Raw genomic sequence first — 18,090 nt, forward strand, 5'->3', positions numbered from 1 at the left:
CAGCTACTGGCATCATCCACTATGTCACAACTTCTGGGGAAACCATCTTGGAGCCTGGTAAAATGTTAAATAAAGAGCTTTTCTGTCTGTTTTGTCCTTTAGTTTTCTCACCACGTGCCCCAGAAAATGAAATATCCACCACCATTCCCAGTGGGACCCAACTCCTCTCTTCTCTTCTCCCCCCATGCTTTGGGGGAATCCCATGCTTTTTCTGAGGATCCCATGCTGCAGGACAGCCCCTTTGCCAGTTGGGCTGTCTCTTATGATTCCTCTGCATCCCAGTTTCCCAATTACCTGACTTCCAAAGCCTCACCTCCTTTGGGACCAGACTCTTCCCACTCCTCTTCCTCTGATGCTGATGAGCCAAATGGAGCCAGCTCTGAGTAAGTATCTGTACAGGCACCCCAGGGAACAGAATTCTGAAGCATCTGTATTCTTTTGCGGTAACCTAGGTAGGGAATGTGGGAAAGTGTATGTTCCTGGCTTTTCTCTGTGACTCTTTGCTCTTAAGTGAAGTAGGAAAATTCTCTCTATGCTTGGCTACTTCATGCTCATCTGGACCCTGTACAAGTGGTAATTTTCAGATACCCAGGCCACTGAGGTAGAAGGCAGCATAGCAGCTGGTTAGGGAAGCCCTGGTAGGGGTGTGCTATGTATCATGTCTATCATCTCTCAATTTGTGAAGGGGAGTAGGTTGAATGGAAAAAAAACTTGAAAGACTTTATAGAGTTGAGGTATTGGAACAGTTGAGTATGCAGTTATATTGCTTGGTAACTAAGACAGGGTTCTGAGGATTAAAACAGTGAGATTTTATATAAGCTCATTTGTTCTTAGATTATTCCTCCAAGCAGATTATTCCTGGGAGACAGAGCTGCTTTGAGGGTTTTTTGGGTTTTTGTTTGTTTGCTTTTATATTTATTTATTCATTCATTTATTTTGGCTGCACTGGGTCTTAGTCGCGGCATGCGAGCTCCTTAGTTGCGGCATGCAGGCTCTTAGTTGCAGCATGCATGCGGGATCTAGTTCCCCACCCAGGGACTGAATCTGGGCCCCCGGTATTGGGAGCATGGAATCTTACTCACTGGACAACCAGGGAAGTTCCTGAGATTTTAAATTGTAGTTATTTCCTTAGAACATGAGCAGACTCTAAACATGGCCTCTTATAAGGTATAAAGGATTCAGAATGGTTCCCATGACTTTAAAAAAAAATTTTGGCTCTGTTGGGTCTTTGTTGCTGCGTGTGGGCTTTCTCTAGTTGTGGCGAGTGGGGGCTACTCTTTGTTGCAGTGAGCGGGCTTCTTATTGCGGTGGCTTCTCTGGTTGCAGAGCACGGGCTCTAGGCACACGGGCTTCAGTAGCTGTGGCACGTGGGCTCAGTAGTTGTGGCTCGCGGGCTCTAGAGCACAGGCTCAGTAGTTGTGGCACACGGGCTTAGTTGCTCCGCGGCATGTGGGAGCTTCCTGGACCAGGGCTTGAACCTGTGTCCCCTGCATTGGCAGGCAGATTCTTTACCACTGCATCACCAGGGAAGCCCGGTTCCCATGACTTTTGATTGCTTTGGTTTATATCAGATGAAAGAAGCCAGGAAGATAGTGATGGCCACTGAGAGGAAAGGTATCAGGTCCAGTGCTAACCCAGTTTCCTGTCTTCCAAAGGGTTTGTTAAGATTCCTTGGAATCAGAACAGGCATCTTGAGTTGGAATGTCGTTATCAACCCCCCTTCTCTCTTCTACACTATCTTTTAAAACCTTTTAGTCACATCACAGAAACACTTCAGCAGCAGCCTGGATGGGAGGATCCAAATGGTGACAGAGGGTCTTGGGTACAGCCTATCGATGCTGGAGTTTCAGATGCCAGCCTGGGTGATGGTGAGCCCCACATCCCATCTCTGCTGTCTATGTCTACGAGGAACCACATGGACATCACCATTCCACCCTTACCTCCAGTAGCTCCAGAAGTCTTGCGGGTTGCTGAACACAGACATCGAAGGGGTCTTATGTACCCATATATCTACCATGTCCTCACTAAGGTGAGAGAACACATCAACACCTACCTCCCTGTTCTTAACACTGTACTTCACACTTCCTAGGACTGTAAGTTACCAGAGAAAATTCTGATGATTATATCTGAAAGGAGATCAAGTGTGCTGGGGCCCCTCATTGTATCAAGGGTCTCTAGTGAGGTGAGACCAGCAAAAGATGGGACTGTGCAGTAAATGAGGCCTAGAAGAGAAGTATAATTGTGAGATTTTGAAGAAGATAATGCACCATGTTTGTGGACTCTGGTCTAGGGATGGACACACTCTAAGAAGAGGCATTATGCCCTTGTTCTTTACCTCTCCATCTACTTTTCCAGAGCTATTCCCTTCCTCCAGTCTTACCATACAAATCTATCCCTCAGCAAAATGTCTAAGATGAATTTTCTCCATTTAGTCAGCTGTAGATAGTCATAGCAGAGACTTTAAAAATGGAATTTAGCTTTTAAGCTGCCTATGGTCAGTTCGGCTTGTTACAACTTTTTTTAGTCTGAAATTCTGTCTAAATACAAGTAGAAAATTTAATAGCGAGGCTACAGTTCATTACTGTTTCTTCTCAGCTCAATTCCAAACCTTGAGGTAACTCATTTTCTCCTTTCTCCTGTACCATTTTCTCATTAGGGTGAGATTAAGATCCCTGTATGTATTGAGGATGAGTGTAACATGGAGCTGCCTCCAGCTGCTCTCCTGTTCCGGTCAGCTCGTCAATATGTATATGGGGTCCTTTTCAGTCTGGCAGAGACACAGAGGAAAATGGAACGCCTGGCCATACGGCGGCGGTTGCCTGTAGAAGGTATGTGTGGTTCTAGCTTTGACAGTTCTCTCAATGCTTTGACTCAGGGCAAAAATGTCTATGCAAGTACATCATACTTTTGGCTATGGAATAGTCTTTAAGAAAGTGCATAATTCACCGGAACATATACTGGTATGGGAAATGCATTGACTTAAGCCCAAATTCTTTAATCCTTAGGCATTCAGAGTGACTATTACTTATAAGAGCCATGCTGGACTTTGGGAATGTAGAAGTGTATCTGACACAGTCTCTCCTCCTCAGTGAGGTTTCTGTTTTGGGATTTGATCCTGTAGGTAATTGGAGCCATTGAGATGTTTTAAGCTGCAGAGTGATATGGTCAAATTAGCATGTTCAAAAGAACCAACTAGATTTCTGCTTCTGGGAAGATGGAATAGATATACTTTTCCCTATTCCTCCTGCTAAATAAAAGTAAAAGCTCAGGATATTATATACAAAACAAGCACAAGATACTCTAGAAGGTGAACAGAAGGTGACAGATTGGCTAAGGGCCTTGGGATCCAAGGAATGCTGCAGTAGTGAGTTCCCTGGGTTTTCTTTGTGCCTTATATATCCCAGACTGTGTGCAGGACAAGCTGGCAGCCCAGAAACACCAACAGGTGCAGACCAAGAAAAGCCTGCTCTCTCTAGCCAAAGTATGCAGCAGGAACAACCTAGTAATACAGAAACCTTTTAGATAATAACTACTCTATTCCAGCCAAACACTAGAGAAAAACTGTAGCCCACTCTTACCCCTGCCAGCAAAGGCCAAATGAAGAACCTAGACTTCTACCATTGCCAGACTGTAAGAAGGTATACCACCTGCTCCTGCTGTGGAAGTGTCAGACAAGGGCACATTGGGAGTTAGGACTTCTACTCCCACTTGGCAGTAACGAGACAGCATCCTCCTTCACCCACCAGAGTGGTGTCAGAAAAGACCTGCTAAAACACAAAATTTAAATGAGATCCAGAGTCTCATAAAATAATACCCGAAATATTAAGGTTTGAATTGAAAATCCCTCATCATACCAAGAACCAGAAAGATATCAAACTGAGATCTCAAACTGACTGAGGAAAGAAAATCAATAGATTTGTGTTATCCATAGAAAATCAAATCACTGTAACACAAATGACTGAATTACCTGATAAGGATTTCAGAGCAGCCATGAGAGAGGAATTCTTTGACAAACAATTCTGAACATTATTTTCTTGGGCTGTGCTGTATGGCTTATGCAGTGAAAGCACCAGGTCCTAACCACTGGACAGCCAGGGAATTTGCTGAACATTCTTGATACAAATTAAAAATAGAAAGTCTTACAAAGAGATATAATATACAAAAGAACAAATGGAGATTAAGAACTAAAAGATACAATAACTGAAATAAAATACACAAAAGATGGGTTAAACTGCAGATTGGAGACAACAGAGAAAATAATCAGTGAACTTGGAGAAAGAACAATAGAAATTATCTAATCTGAATAACAAAGAAAATAGACTGAAAAATGAACAGGGATCAGTGGAACTATAACAAAAGATCTAATATTCGTGCCAATCAGAGTCTCAGAAGGAGAGGCGAAAGAGGGTAAGGCTGCAAAAGTACTCAAAGAAATAATATATAATATTTATATTTAATAACTTAAATAAATATTCCCAAATTTGGCAGAACCATATGCCCACAGTGTGTATCTGTTAATCCAAAACTCCTAATTTATCCCCCCCCTTTCCCCTTTGGTAGCCATAAACTTGTTTTCTATGTCTGTGAGTCTGTTTCTGTTTTGTAAATAAGTTCATTTGCATCATTTTTTAGATTCCACATGTAAGTGATATCATACGATATTTGTCTTTCTCTGTCTGACTTATTTCACTAAGCATAATATTCTCTAGGTCCATCCATGTTGCTGCAAATTGAAGAATTTCATTCTGCAAATTTTTTTATGGCTGAGTAATATTCCTCTGTGTATGTGTGTGTGTGTGTGTGTGTGTGTGTGTGTGTGTCTCACATCTACTTTATCCACTCATCTGTCAGTAGATACTTAAGTTGCTTCCGTATCTTGGCTATTGTAAATAGTGCTGCTATGACCATTGGGGTGCATGTATCTATTTAAATAAGAGTTTTCATCTTTTCCAGATATATGCTGAGGAGTGGGATTGCTGGATCATATGGCAACTCTATTTTTAGTTTTTTAAGGAACCTCAATACTGTTCTCCATGGTGGCTGCACCAGTTTACATTCCCATCAACAGTGTAGGAGGGTTCTCTTTTCTCCACACCCTCTCCAGCATTTATTATTTGTAGACTTTTTTTTTTTTTTTTTAGCGGTACGCGGGCCTCTCACTGCTGTGGCCTCTCCCGTTACGGAGCACAGACTCCGGACGCGCAGGCCCAGCGGCCATGGCTCAAGGGCCCAGCTGCTCCACGGCATGTGGGATCTTCCCGGACCGAGGCACGAACCCGTGTCCCCTGCATAGCAGGCGGACTCTCAACCACTGCGCCACCAGGGAAGCCCCTATTTGTAGACTTTTTGACGATGGCCCTTCCGACTGATGTGAGGTGATACCTCATTGCAGTTTTGATTTGCATTTCTCTAATAATTAGGGATGCTGAGCATGTTTTCATGTGCCTTTTGGCCATCTGTATGTCTTCCTGGAGAAATGTATATTTAGATCTTCTGCCCATTTTTTGATTGGGTTGTTTGTTTTTTCAATATTGAATTGTATGACCTGTTTGTATATTTTGGAAATTAAGCCCTTGTCAGTCTAAAGACAGAAAAATTATTGAAAGCAGCCAGAGAGAAATGATGCTTTATATATAGGGGAAAATAATACATATAAAGGCTGATCTTTCATCACTAGCCATGGAGTCCCTTCTGCCACAACATTTTCAAGGGCCAAAAACAAAATTGTCAAGGGCCAAGATGGTGGAGTAGGAAGACCCTGAGCTCACCTCCTCCCATGGGCACAACAAAATTGAAACTATTATGGAGGAACTATCCATGATAATGACCTGAAGACTAGAAGAAAGGATATTCTACAGCTGAAGGTATAAATAGGGAACCACAATGAGACAGGTAGGAGGGGTGGAGTTGCAGTGTATTCAAGACCCATCCCTGGGTGGATGAGCAACAAATGGAAGGATAATTACAATTGTAGAGGTTCTCCCCAAAGAGCAACAGGTCTGAGCCCCACGTTGGGCTCCCCAACCTTGGGTACTGACCAGAAAGATAAGACTCCAGAACATCTGGCTTTGAAGGCCGGTGGGACTTACTTTTGGGAGATCCAGAGGGCTGTGAAAAATAGAGGCTCCACTTTTAAAGGGTATGCACAAAATCTCACACACTCCAAGACCCAGGACAGAAGCAGTAATTTGAAAGGAGTCTGGGTCAAACCAAGAGCTGATTTGCAGAGCCTCTCAGAGAGACAGGAGGCAATTGAAACTCATCATGGGGACATCAAGCTGCCAGCAGCCATTTCTTGGAGCTCATCCTATCACAGGTATATTGGTGCTGGTAAGCGCCATGTTGGAACCTTCCCTTTAATTTATTACTTGCCTGGACCTGGCCCCACCCACCAGCCAATCAGCACCAGTCCTGGGACATTCCAGGCCAGACAGCTAGCTGGGCAGTTACATGGACCCACCCACCAGTAGGCTGGCTGCTGTACTGAGCTCCCAGCCACACCAGGACCCAGCCCCATCCACCTGCAGGCCAACATCAACTCCAACACACTGGGACCTGGCTCCACCCACAAGTGGGCCGGCACTAGCCCCAGGACCCGGCCTCATCTGCTAGTGGGTGAACACCAGGCCCTGGACCCTCTGGATCCCAGCCCCACCCATTAGCCTTCCAACACTAGCTCCAGAACTAGAGACAAAGAAGGACATTACATAATGATCAAAGGGTCAATCCAAGAAGATATAAAAATTATAAATATGTATGCAGCCAACATAGGAGCAACTAAATACACAAGGCAAATGCTAACAGCCATAAAGGGAGAAATTGACAGTAACACAGTAATGTTAGGGGACTTTAACACCCCACTTACATCAATGGACAGATCATCCAGACAGAAAATCAATGAAACACTGGCCTTAAATGACACATTAGTCCAAATGGACTTAGTAGGTATATAGAAGTTCCATCCAAAAGTAGCAGAATACACATTCTTTTCAAGTGCACATGGAAAATTCTACAGGATAGATCACACGCTGGGCCACAAAACAAGTCATAGTAAATTTTAGAAGACTGAAGTCATATCAGGCATCGTTTCCAACCACAACAATATGAAACTAGAAGTCAACTACAAGGAAAAAAACCTGCAAAAAAACCCAAACACATGGAGGCTAAACAATATGCTACTAAACAACCAATGAGTCAATGAAGAATTTAAGAGGAAATCAAATAAAACTAGGAGACAAATGCAAATAGAAACACAATGATCCAGAATCTATGGTGGGATGCAGCAAAAGCAGTTCTAAGAGGGAAATTTATAGTGATGCAAGCTAACCTCAAGAAACAAGAAAAATCTCAATCAACATCACCTTATGCCTAAAGAAAGTAGAAAAAGAAAAGAAAAAATCCCAAAGGTAATAGAAGGAAAGAAATAATATAGATCAGAACAGAAATAAATGCCATGGAGACTAAAAAAACAAAAAATAGAAAAGATCAATGAACTTACGACCTTATTCTTTGAAATGATAAAATTGGTAAATCTTTAGCCAGACTCATCAAGAAAAAAAGAGAGAGGGCCCAAATCAATAAAATCAGAAATGAAAAAGGAGAGGTTACAGCCAACACCACAGAAATGCAAAAGATCATAAGAGATTCCTATGGACAATTATGCACCAATAAAATGGACAGCCTATTCCAGGGGGGAAGGCTGGCGGGGGAGGGTTAGATTGGGAGTTTGGGATTGACATGTACACACTGCTATATTTAAAATGGATAACCAACAAGGACCTACTGTATAGCACAGGGAACTCTGCTCAATACTCTGTAATAACCTAAATGGGAAAAGAATTTGAAAAAGAATAGATACATGTATATGTATAACTGAATCACTTTGCTGTACACCAGAAACTAACACAACATTGTTAATCAACTACACTCCAATATACAATAAATTTTTTAATAAATAAATAAAATGGACAACCTAGAAGAAGTGTATAAATTCCTAGACATGTACAATCTCTCAAGACTGAATCAGGAAGAAACAGAATATATGAACAGGCCAATTAGCAGTAATAAAATTGAATCAGTAATCAATAACTCCCAATAACCAATCACATCAAAAAGATTAAAATACCTGGGGCTAAATCTAATCAAGGTGGTAAAACACCTGTACTCAGAAAATTATAAGACTTTGATGAAAGAGATTGAAGATGACACAAACAGATAGAAAGATATACAGTGCTCATGGAATGGAAGAATTAATAGAATTAATATTGTCAAAAAGATCATACTACCCGAGGTAATCTAAAGGTTCAATGCAATCACTATCAAAATACCAATGACATTTTCCACAGAATTAGAACAAACAATTCTAAAATTTATATGGAAACACAGAAGACCCCAAGTAGCCAAAACAATCTTAAAAAAGAACATGGAGAACAGTATGGAGATTTTTCCTTAATAAACTAAAAATAGAACTACCATATGATCCAGCAATCCCACTCCTGGGCATATACCTGGAAAAGATGAAAACTCTAATTCAAAAAGATACATGCAGCCCAATGGTCGTAGCAACACTATTTACAATAGCCAAGACATGGAAGCAACCTAAATGTCCATCAACACAGGAATGTATAAAGAAGATATGGTATATATATACACATATATATATGTATACACACACACATAGTGTGGAATATTACTCAGCCATAAAAAAGGATGAAATAATGCCATTTGCAGCAATATAGATGGACCTAGAGATAAGTGAAGTAAATCAGACAAAGAAAGACAAATATGTGATACTGCTTATACGTGGAATCTAAAAAAATGGCACAAATGAACTTATTTACAAAACAGAAACAGACTCACAGACTTTGAAAAACTTATGGTTACCAAAGGGGAAAGGTTGGGGGGGAGGGATAAATTAGGTTGTTGGGATTAACATATACACAGTACTGTATATAAAACAGATAATCAACAAGGATCTACTGTGTAGCACAGGGAACTCTACTCAGTACTCTAATAACCTATATGGGAAAAGAATCTGAGAAAGAACATATTTTTATATATATTATGTATGTTATATATAGTTATATATTATACAGTATATTATAATAGTTATATATATAATGTATATATGTATAAACATGAATCACTTTGCTGTACATCTGAAACTAACACAACATTGTAAATTTTTTTAAAAAGAAGAACAAAACAGGAGGCATCACAGTCCCTAATTTCAAACTATACTATAAAGCTTCAATAATCAAAATAGTATGATACTGGCACAGAAAACAGATATGTGGATTAATGGAACCAAATGGAGAGCCCGTAAATGAGCCCATAGTTATATCAGCAATTTATCTATGAGAAAGGAGGCAAGAATATTCAATGAGGAAGAAGACAGCCTCTTCAATAAATGGTGTTGGGAAAACTAGATAGCTATATGGCAGTGGATTAAAAAGTTAAATGTAATACCTGAAACCATAAAACTCCTAGAAGAAAACCTAGGCCCTATGCTCTTTGACATCAGTCTTAGCAATATTTTTTGGCATATGTCTCCTCATGCAAGGAAAGCTAAAGCAAAAATAAACAAATGGGACTACATCAAACCAAAAACTCTGTGCACAGCATATAAAACTATCAACAAAACAAAAAGGCTGTCTACTGAATTGAGAAAGATATTTGCAAGTGATATATCAACGATGGGTTAATATCCAAAATATACAAAGAATGCATACAACTCCACATCAAAAAAACAAACAACCCAATTAAATAACGGGCATAGGCTCTGAACAGACATTTTTCTAAAGAAGACATACAGATGCCATCTTTTCACAGGCATGTGAAAAAATGCTCAACTTCTCTAATCATCAGGAAAATACAAATCAAAACCACAGTGAGATATCACCTCACACTTTTCAGAATGGCTATTATCAAAAAGACAACAAATAACAAATATTGGCAAGGGTGTGGAGGAAAGGGAACCCTTTCTAAAAATTTAATTTAATTTTTATTTTATATTGGGGTATAGTTGATTTACAATGTTGTGTTAGTTTCAGGTGTACAGCAGAGTGGTTCAGTTATACATATACTTATCTCCATTCTTTTTCAGATTCTTTTCCCATATAGGTTATTACAGAATATTGAGTAGAGTTCCCTGTGCTATTCAATAGGTCCCTGTTGATTGTCAATTTTATATATAGTAGTGTGTATATTTTAATCCCAACCTCCTAGTTTATTCCTCTCCCACAACCCTTCCCTTTCTGCTTTGTTAACCATAAGTTTGTTTTCAAAGTCTGTGAGTCTGTTTGTCTGTTTCTGTTTTGTAAATCAGTTCATTTGTGTCATCCTTTTTTTTTTTTTTTTTGGCCACACTGCACAGCTTGTGGGATCTTAGTTGCCTGACCAGGGAATGAACCTGGGCCCCAGCAGTGAAAGCACTGAGTCCTAACCACTGGACCACCAGGGAATTCCCTTGTGTCATCTTTTTAAATTCCACATATAAGTGATATCATATGATATTTGTCTTTCTCTGACTCACTTCACTTACTATGATAATCTGTAGGTCCATCCATGTTGCTGCAAATGGCATTATTTCATTCTTCTTTATGGCTGAGTAATATTTTGTTGCATATATGTACCACATCTTTATACATTCCTCTGTTGATGGACATTTAGGTTGCTTCCATGTCTTGGCTATTGTAAATAATGCTGCAGTGAAAATTGGGTTGCCTGTATCTTTTTGAATTATGGTTTTCTCCGGATATATGCCCAGGAGTGGGGTTGCTGGATCATATGGTAGTTCTATTTTTAGTTTTTAAAGGAACCTCCGTACTGTTCTCCATAATAGTTGTACCAATTTACATTCCAACCAATAGTGTAGGAAGATTGGAGAAAAGGGAACCCTTGTTGGTGAGAATGTAAATTGGTACAGCCACTATGGAAAACAGTGTAGAGATTCCTCAAAAAAAATAAAAATAGAACCACCATATGATCCAGCAATTCCATATCTGAGTATTTATCTGAAGAAAACAAAAACATTAATTTGAAAAGATATATGCACCCCTATGTTCATTGCAGCACTTTTTACAATAGCAAAGATATGGAAGCAACCTAAGCTTTCATCGACAGATGAGTGGATAAAGAAGAAATGGTATATATGTGCAGTGGAATATTTTTTGATCATAAAATAGGAATTAAATCTTGCCACTTGTGACAACATGGGTGAACCTAGAAGGTATTATGCTAAGTGAAATAAGGCAGAGAAAGACAAATACTGTATGATTTCAGTTATATGTGGAATCTAAAAAATAAGTGATTGAATATAACAAACTAGAAACAGACTCACAGATATAGAGAACAAGCAGGTGGTTGCCAGAGGGAGGGGTATGGGGAGATGAGTGAAATAGGTGAGGGAAATTAAGAGGTACAAACTTCCAGTTATAAAATAAGTAAGTCATGGGAACTTAGTATATAGCATATGGAATATAGTCAATATTATTGGAATAACTTTGTATTGTGATAGATGGTAACTAGACTTATTGGAGTGATCATTTTGTAATATATAAAAATATCAACACTGTTGTACAACTGAAACTAATATAATATTTTAAGTCAATTTTACTTCAATAAAAAATGAAATACAATTAATTTCTGTACGTTTATTTTGTATCCTGTAGTCTTCAGCTCACATTTTTTCTAGGAGTTTTGCTGTAGATTTCTTGTGATTTTCTACATGGACTATATGTCATCTGCAGTTAGGGTCAGTTTTATTTCTTCCTTTCTGATCTGTATGCCTTCTATTTCATTTTCTTGCCTTCCTACACTCGCTAGAACTTCCAGTAATATGTTGAAGAGCAGTGGTAAGGGCAGACATCCTAGCCCTGTTTCTGATTTTAAGAGAAAAACATACAGCCTTAAACCATTAAGTACAATGTTAGTAGGAGGTTTTTTTGTAGATGTTCTTTACCAAGTTGAAGAAATTCCCTTCTATTTCTAGTTTCCAGAGAGTTATTTTTTTAATATTTATTTATTTACGTATTTGGCTGCGCTGGGTCTTAGTTGCAGCATGTGGGATCTTCATTGTGGTATGCAGGATCTTTAGTTGAGATAAGGGATCTTTTAGTTGCGGCATGTGAACTCTTAGTTGCAGCATGTGGGATCTAGTTCCCTGATCAGGGATTGAATCCAGGCCCCCTGCATTGGGAGCACGGAGCCTTAGCCACTGGACCACCAGGGAAGTTCCCAGAGAGTTTTTTTTTAATCATGAGCGATTGTCAAATTTTGTCAAATGTTTTTCTGCATCCACTGAGATGATTATATTATTTTTCTTCTTTAGCCTGTTTGTATGGTGGATTACATTGATTTTTCAAGGATTGAACCAGCCTTGCAACCGTGGAATAAACCCTACTTGGCCACGGTGTATAATTCATTTTATATATTGCTGAATTCTATTGACTAATATTTTGTTAAGAATTTGTACATCTATATTGATGAGGAATATCAGTCTGAAGTACTTTTATGTACTGTCTTTATCTGGCTTTTGCATCAGCATAATACTGGCTTTATAAAAATAGTTCAGAAGCGTTCACTCCTATTTTCTAAAAGGATTGTCTACACAATCCTTGATTGTGACAATTGTGACAACTGCTGTTAATTTTTTGTTAAACATTTAGTAGAATTCTCCAGTGAAACCAGTTGAGCCAGGTTTTGTGTGTGTGTGTGTGTGTGTGTGTGTGTGTGTGTGAAGTTTTAAATTAAATTTCATTAAAGTTTATCGGGCTAATCAAATTATCTACTTGATATTAGGTGTGTTCTGGTAGCTTGCATTTTTTGAGAAATTGGTCTATTTTGCGTAAGTTGTCAAATTTATGTGTGCAGAGTTGTTTACAGTATTCCCATACAATTCTTTTGATATCTGCAGGTTTTGTGGTGATATCCTGTCTCATTCTTGATATTAGCAATTTGTGTCTTCTGTCTCTTTTTCTTTGCAGTCTTGCTATAATATTGTCAATTTTATTGTTCTTTTCAAAGAACCGGGTTTTTGTTTCATTGATTTTTTTTCTCTATTGTTTTTCTGTTTTCAATTTCATTGATTTCTGATTTTATCCTTATTATTTCTTTCCTTGGTTTGCTGAAGGTTTGGCTTTCTGCTCCTCTTCTTGTTAGATGATCAATTAAAGACTTTTCCTCTTTTCTAAATGTGAGCATTTTGTGCTATAAATTTCCCTCTCAGCAGTTATTTAGTTCCATCTCACAAATTTTAATATTCTGTATTTTTATTTTCATTTAGTTCCATTATTTCTTTCTTTTCTTTGAGACTTCCTCTTTGACCCATTAATTATATACAAGTGTTTTGTTATTTTCCAAGTATTTATAGATTTTTCTGTTATCTTTAGGTTAATTTCTTGTTTGATTCCATAGTGGCCTGAGAATATACTCTGTATGATTTCAATTCTTTAAAATTTATTGGAGTTTGTTTTATGGCCCAGGATATGATCTATCATGGCATATGTTCTGTGGGCATGTGAAAAGAACATGTATTATACTCTTGTTGTATGTTCTGTAAGAGTCAATTAGATTCTGTTCATTGATGGTGCTGAGTTCTGTATTCTTGCTGATTTTCTGTATAGTTGATCTACCCATTATTGAGAGGTGGGTTGAAGTCTCTAATTATAATTGTGGATGTGTCTATTTCTCATTTCATTTCTGTCAGTTGTTGCATCATGTATTTTGTGGCTCTGTTATTTGGTGACACACATTTAGGATTGCTATGTCTCCTCGGTGGATTGACCCTTTTAGCATTTTGTAATGTCCCTCTCTGTCCCTGGCAGTTTTTTTGCTCTGAAGTGTACTTAATGTGGTATTAATCTAGCCTTTCCTTCTGTCTTTTGATTAATGTTCTCATGGTATATTATTTTCCATTCTTTTCCTTTCAACCTACCAATATCATTTATATTTGAAGTGAATGTTTTGTAGACAGCATATATTTGGGTCATTTTTAAAAAATTATTTATTTATTTTTGTCTGTGTTGGGTCTTCGTTTCTGTGTGAGTGCTTTCTCTAGTTGAGGCAAGCGGGGGCCACTCTTCATCGCGGTGCGCGGGCCTCTCACTATCGCAGCCTGTCTTGTTGCGGAGCACAGGCTCCAGACGCGCAGGCTCAGTAGTTGTGGCTCACGGGCCTAGTTGCTCCGCGGCATCTTCCCACACCAGGGCTCAAACCCGTGTCCCCTGCATTGGCAGGCAGATTCTCAACCACTGCGCCACCAGGGAAGCCCTGGGTCATGTTTTTTTATCCAGTCTGTCAATCTCTGTATTTAATTGGTGTTGTTAGACCACTTACATTTAATGTAATTACTGACATGTTAGGACTTAAGTCTGTCATTTTATTTTTGCTTCTGTTTGTTTTCTCTGGTTTTCATATCTCTGTTTTCTTATTCTTCCCTTCTATGGATTACATGAACTTATTTTAGAATTCCATTTTTATTTATCTACATGTTTTTGGTATATCTCTTTGTATAGCTATTTCAGTATATTTACTAGGTATTACATTGTATATACATAACTTATTGCAGTCTACTGGTGTTGACATTTTACCAGTTCAAGTGAAGTGAACCTGACCTCTGTTGCATCTCTTTACCTTCCTCCATTAATAATTGTCTTAAATATTTTCTCTACAGACATTCAGAGCCACATTAAACAGTATTATAGTTTTTGCTTACCATGAAGTGTAATTTAGAAAACTCAAGAGAAGAAGGAAAATCTATTGTTCTTTCCATTGTTTTTTCTTCCTTTCTGATATTCCAAGATTCCTTCTTTTATCATTTCTTTTCTGTGTAGAGAAGTACCTTTAATCATTTTTTTAGGGTAGGTCTGATTTTAAAAAAGTTTTTTCTTCATCTGGAATGTCTTTATTTCCCCTTTATTCCTGGAGGATATTTTTGTTTTATATAGAATGAGTTTGGAGACGTTCCTTGCTCTTCAATTTCTTGGAATCATTTGAGAAGCATAGTTGTTAGCTGTCCTTTAAATTTTTGGTGCAATTCACTATCAAATTGTCTGGTCCTGCAGGAATAAAGACGCAGACCTACTGGAGAACGGACTTGAGGATATGGGGAGGGGGAGGGGTGAGCTTTGACAGGGCGAGAGAGAGTCATGGACATATACACACTAACAAACGTAGTAAGGTAGATAGCTAGGGGGAAGCAGCCGCAAGGCACAGGGATATTAGCTCGGTGCTTTGTGACAGCCTGGAGGGGTGGGATAGGGAGAGTGGGAGGGAGGGAGACGCAAGAGGGAAGACATATGGGAACATATGTATATGTATAACTGATTCACTTTGTTATAAAGCAGAAACTAACACACCATTGTAAAGCAATTATACCCCAATAAAGATGTTTAAAAAAAAAATTGTCTGGTCCTGGACTTCTGTTTGTTGGGAATTTTTTTTACTACTGGTTCAACAGAAATTAATTGTATACAGGTTTGACACAATTTCTATCTAATGCCAGCAGGATTCTGTGTGTATGTAGACAAGATTATTCTAATATTTATATGGAAAAACAAAGGAACCAGAATAGCTAAAACATTTTTAAGAAGGAATAATAAATTGGAAGCAGTCATTCTACCTGATTACAAGACTTATCATGTCGCTACAGTAATTAAGAATGTGTGGTACTGGCAGTGATATATAGACATATAGACAAATGGAACAGAGTAGGGAACCCAGAAATAGCCTCACACAAGTACAGCCAACTGATTTTTGACAAAGCCACAGAAGCACTTTGGTGGAAGAAAGGTTGTCTTTTTAACAAGTGGTACTGGATCAATTGGAAATCCATAGGTGAACAAGTACTACATATCTAGACTAGTATCTGAAATACTCTGAAAGCAAGTATCTGAAAGAACTCAAAACTGAACAATATGTATACCTATAGCTGATTCACTTTGCTATACAGCAGAAACTAAGACAACATTGTAAAGCAATTATATTCCAATAAAGATGTTAAAAAAACCCACCATTTAACTAGTCTGATGACACTTATTTGTACAAAATAATTATGAACTTTGACTTAATGCTCATTTAAAAATAATAAAGTCTTAGGAGCCTTAGATTATCTATATATATCTATATCTGTATTTATCTATTCTCCTTAATGTCATTTCAGATATAATATAAGCTTCTACTCAAGAATAATAAAGAGGAAATTCACTTAAAAAAAACTGAACAGGGCTTCCCTGGTGGCGCAGTGGTTGAGAGTCTGCCTGCCGATGCAGGGGACACGGATTCGTGTCCCGCTCTGGGAGGATCCCACATGCCACGGAGCGGCTGGGCCCATGAGCCATGGCTGCTGAGCCTGCGCGTCCGGAGCCTGTGCTCCACAATGGGAGAGGCCACAACAGTGAGAGGCCCGTGTACCACACAAAAAAAAAACCCGAAAAAAAAAACCTGAACAATATAAAAATAATCCAATTAGAAAATCAGCAAAAGACATGCACAAACATTTCACTGAAGAAGATATACATATGGAATATAAAGACATGAAAAGATGTTCAACATCATTAGCCATTAGAAAAATGCAAATTAAAACCACAATGAAGTGTCACGACATACCTATCAGAATGGCTAAAATGAATAATGGTGATAATACAGCATGCTGGATTGGATGTGGAAAAACTGGATCACTCATAATTTGCTGGTGGGAATGTAACATGGTACCGCCACTCTGGAAAATAATTTGGCAGTTACTTAAAACTAAAAATAAGTGTGTAGCACTCACACTTTTGGGCATTTATCCCAGAGAATGAAGACTTATTTTCATGCAGGAACTTACACACAAATATTCATACCACCTTTATTTGTAATAGCCCCATACTGGACACAACCTAGATATCATGGAATATTACTCAGCAAAAAAGGAATGAGCTATTGATATATGCATCAACATGGATAGCTCTCAAGGGCATTATGCTGAGTGAAAATGCCAATCTCAAAAGGTTGGATACTGATTCAATTTATGTAACATTCTCAAATTGACAAAATTGTACAGATAGAGAACAGATTGGTAGTTGCCAGGGATTAAGGATGGTGCTGGAGGGCACTGGGTGTGACCATAAAAGGGGTAGCACAGGGGAGAACTTTGTGGTGATGGAATAGTTCTGTATCTTGATTGTGGTTGGTAGTTATATGAATCTACACATGACACAGAACTATACACATAGTTGTGCCAATGTCAGTTTCCTAGCTTTGATATTGTATTATAATCATTTTATTTTATTTTTCTTTATTTTATTTGTTTTTTGGCCACACTGCATGGTGGAATCTTAGTTCCCTGATCAGGGATCAAACCCGTGACACCTGCAGTGGAAGTGTGTAGTCTCACCCACTGTACTGCCAGGGAAGTCCTTATAATCATTTTAGATATAACCATTGCGGGAAACTAGATAAAGGGTACACAGAACTTCTGTCTACTATCTTCACAACTCCCTGTGAATCTATAATTATTTGAAACTAAAAGGTTTTTTAAAAAAGATCATTCTAGTGGTTGTAGAGTATGGGTATGAGGGGGACTGGACAAGATGAAAGCAGGGACAACAGTCTGGAGACTCTTGCAAGGTAAAAGATGACCCTTTTGTTATTATTTGAGATCTGAACCTCAACAATATTTCTTGTGATGAAGAAAAGGGACAGAGAAAAGGCATGATAAGACAGTAGAATCAGCGGGACCTTTGAAATAACCAGTGTAGAAGGTGAAGGACAGCAAGGAGTCTGGGATGACTTCCAGGTTTCTAGCTTTGGTAACTGAGTAGATACTAAAAGACTTAAATAAAAGAAGATATAGCTTAGGAGCCTGAGGTACACTAGAAGTAGACAGAAGCCATGTTTTCCTTGTCTGTCACACCTTCATAAATCTAAAAGATGTTGTTTTCTTGAGAATTTTGTAGTATTCTTTTAAGTCTTTTGGGGTGTCCTATAGTCTGTTATGAAGCCAGGTATTCATGTGATTCTACCTTGGACTTCTTTCCTTGCCTAGCCTGGTACATCTACTTAAGAAATGAGTTTCAAAATACAGTACCAAGTCCCTTATCCTTGATT

The 18,090-nt window shown here is 38.6% G+C and overlaps 1 protein-coding gene across 2 annotated transcripts in view; it reads left to right on the forward strand.

The window, feature by feature from the left end:
• Nucleotides 1-18,090, forward strand: part of FAM120C (family with sequence similarity 120 member C) — a 150,992-nt gene that overhangs the window by 46,229 nt on the left and 86,673 nt on the right. For both annotated transcript variants that reach the window (XM_022563582.3, XM_022563585.3), the window contains exons 7-9: nucleotides 103-383; nucleotides 1,756-2,029; nucleotides 2,657-2,828. In XM_022563582.3, the coding sequence (XP_022419290.1) occupies nucleotides 103-383; nucleotides 1,756-2,029; nucleotides 2,657-2,828 (727 nt within the window). The remainder of the gene's footprint in view (nucleotides 1-102; nucleotides 384-1,755; nucleotides 2,030-2,656; nucleotides 2,829-18,090) is intronic.

The sequence above is a fragment of the Delphinapterus leucas genome, chromosome X (assembly GCF_059928025.1).
Source record: "Delphinapterus leucas isolate spDelLeu-1000000601 "Yukka" chromosome X, BTC_Dleu_Yukka2, whole genome shotgun sequence".
Taxonomy (NCBI): Eukaryota; Metazoa; Chordata; class Mammalia; order Artiodactyla; family Monodontidae; genus Delphinapterus; species Delphinapterus leucas.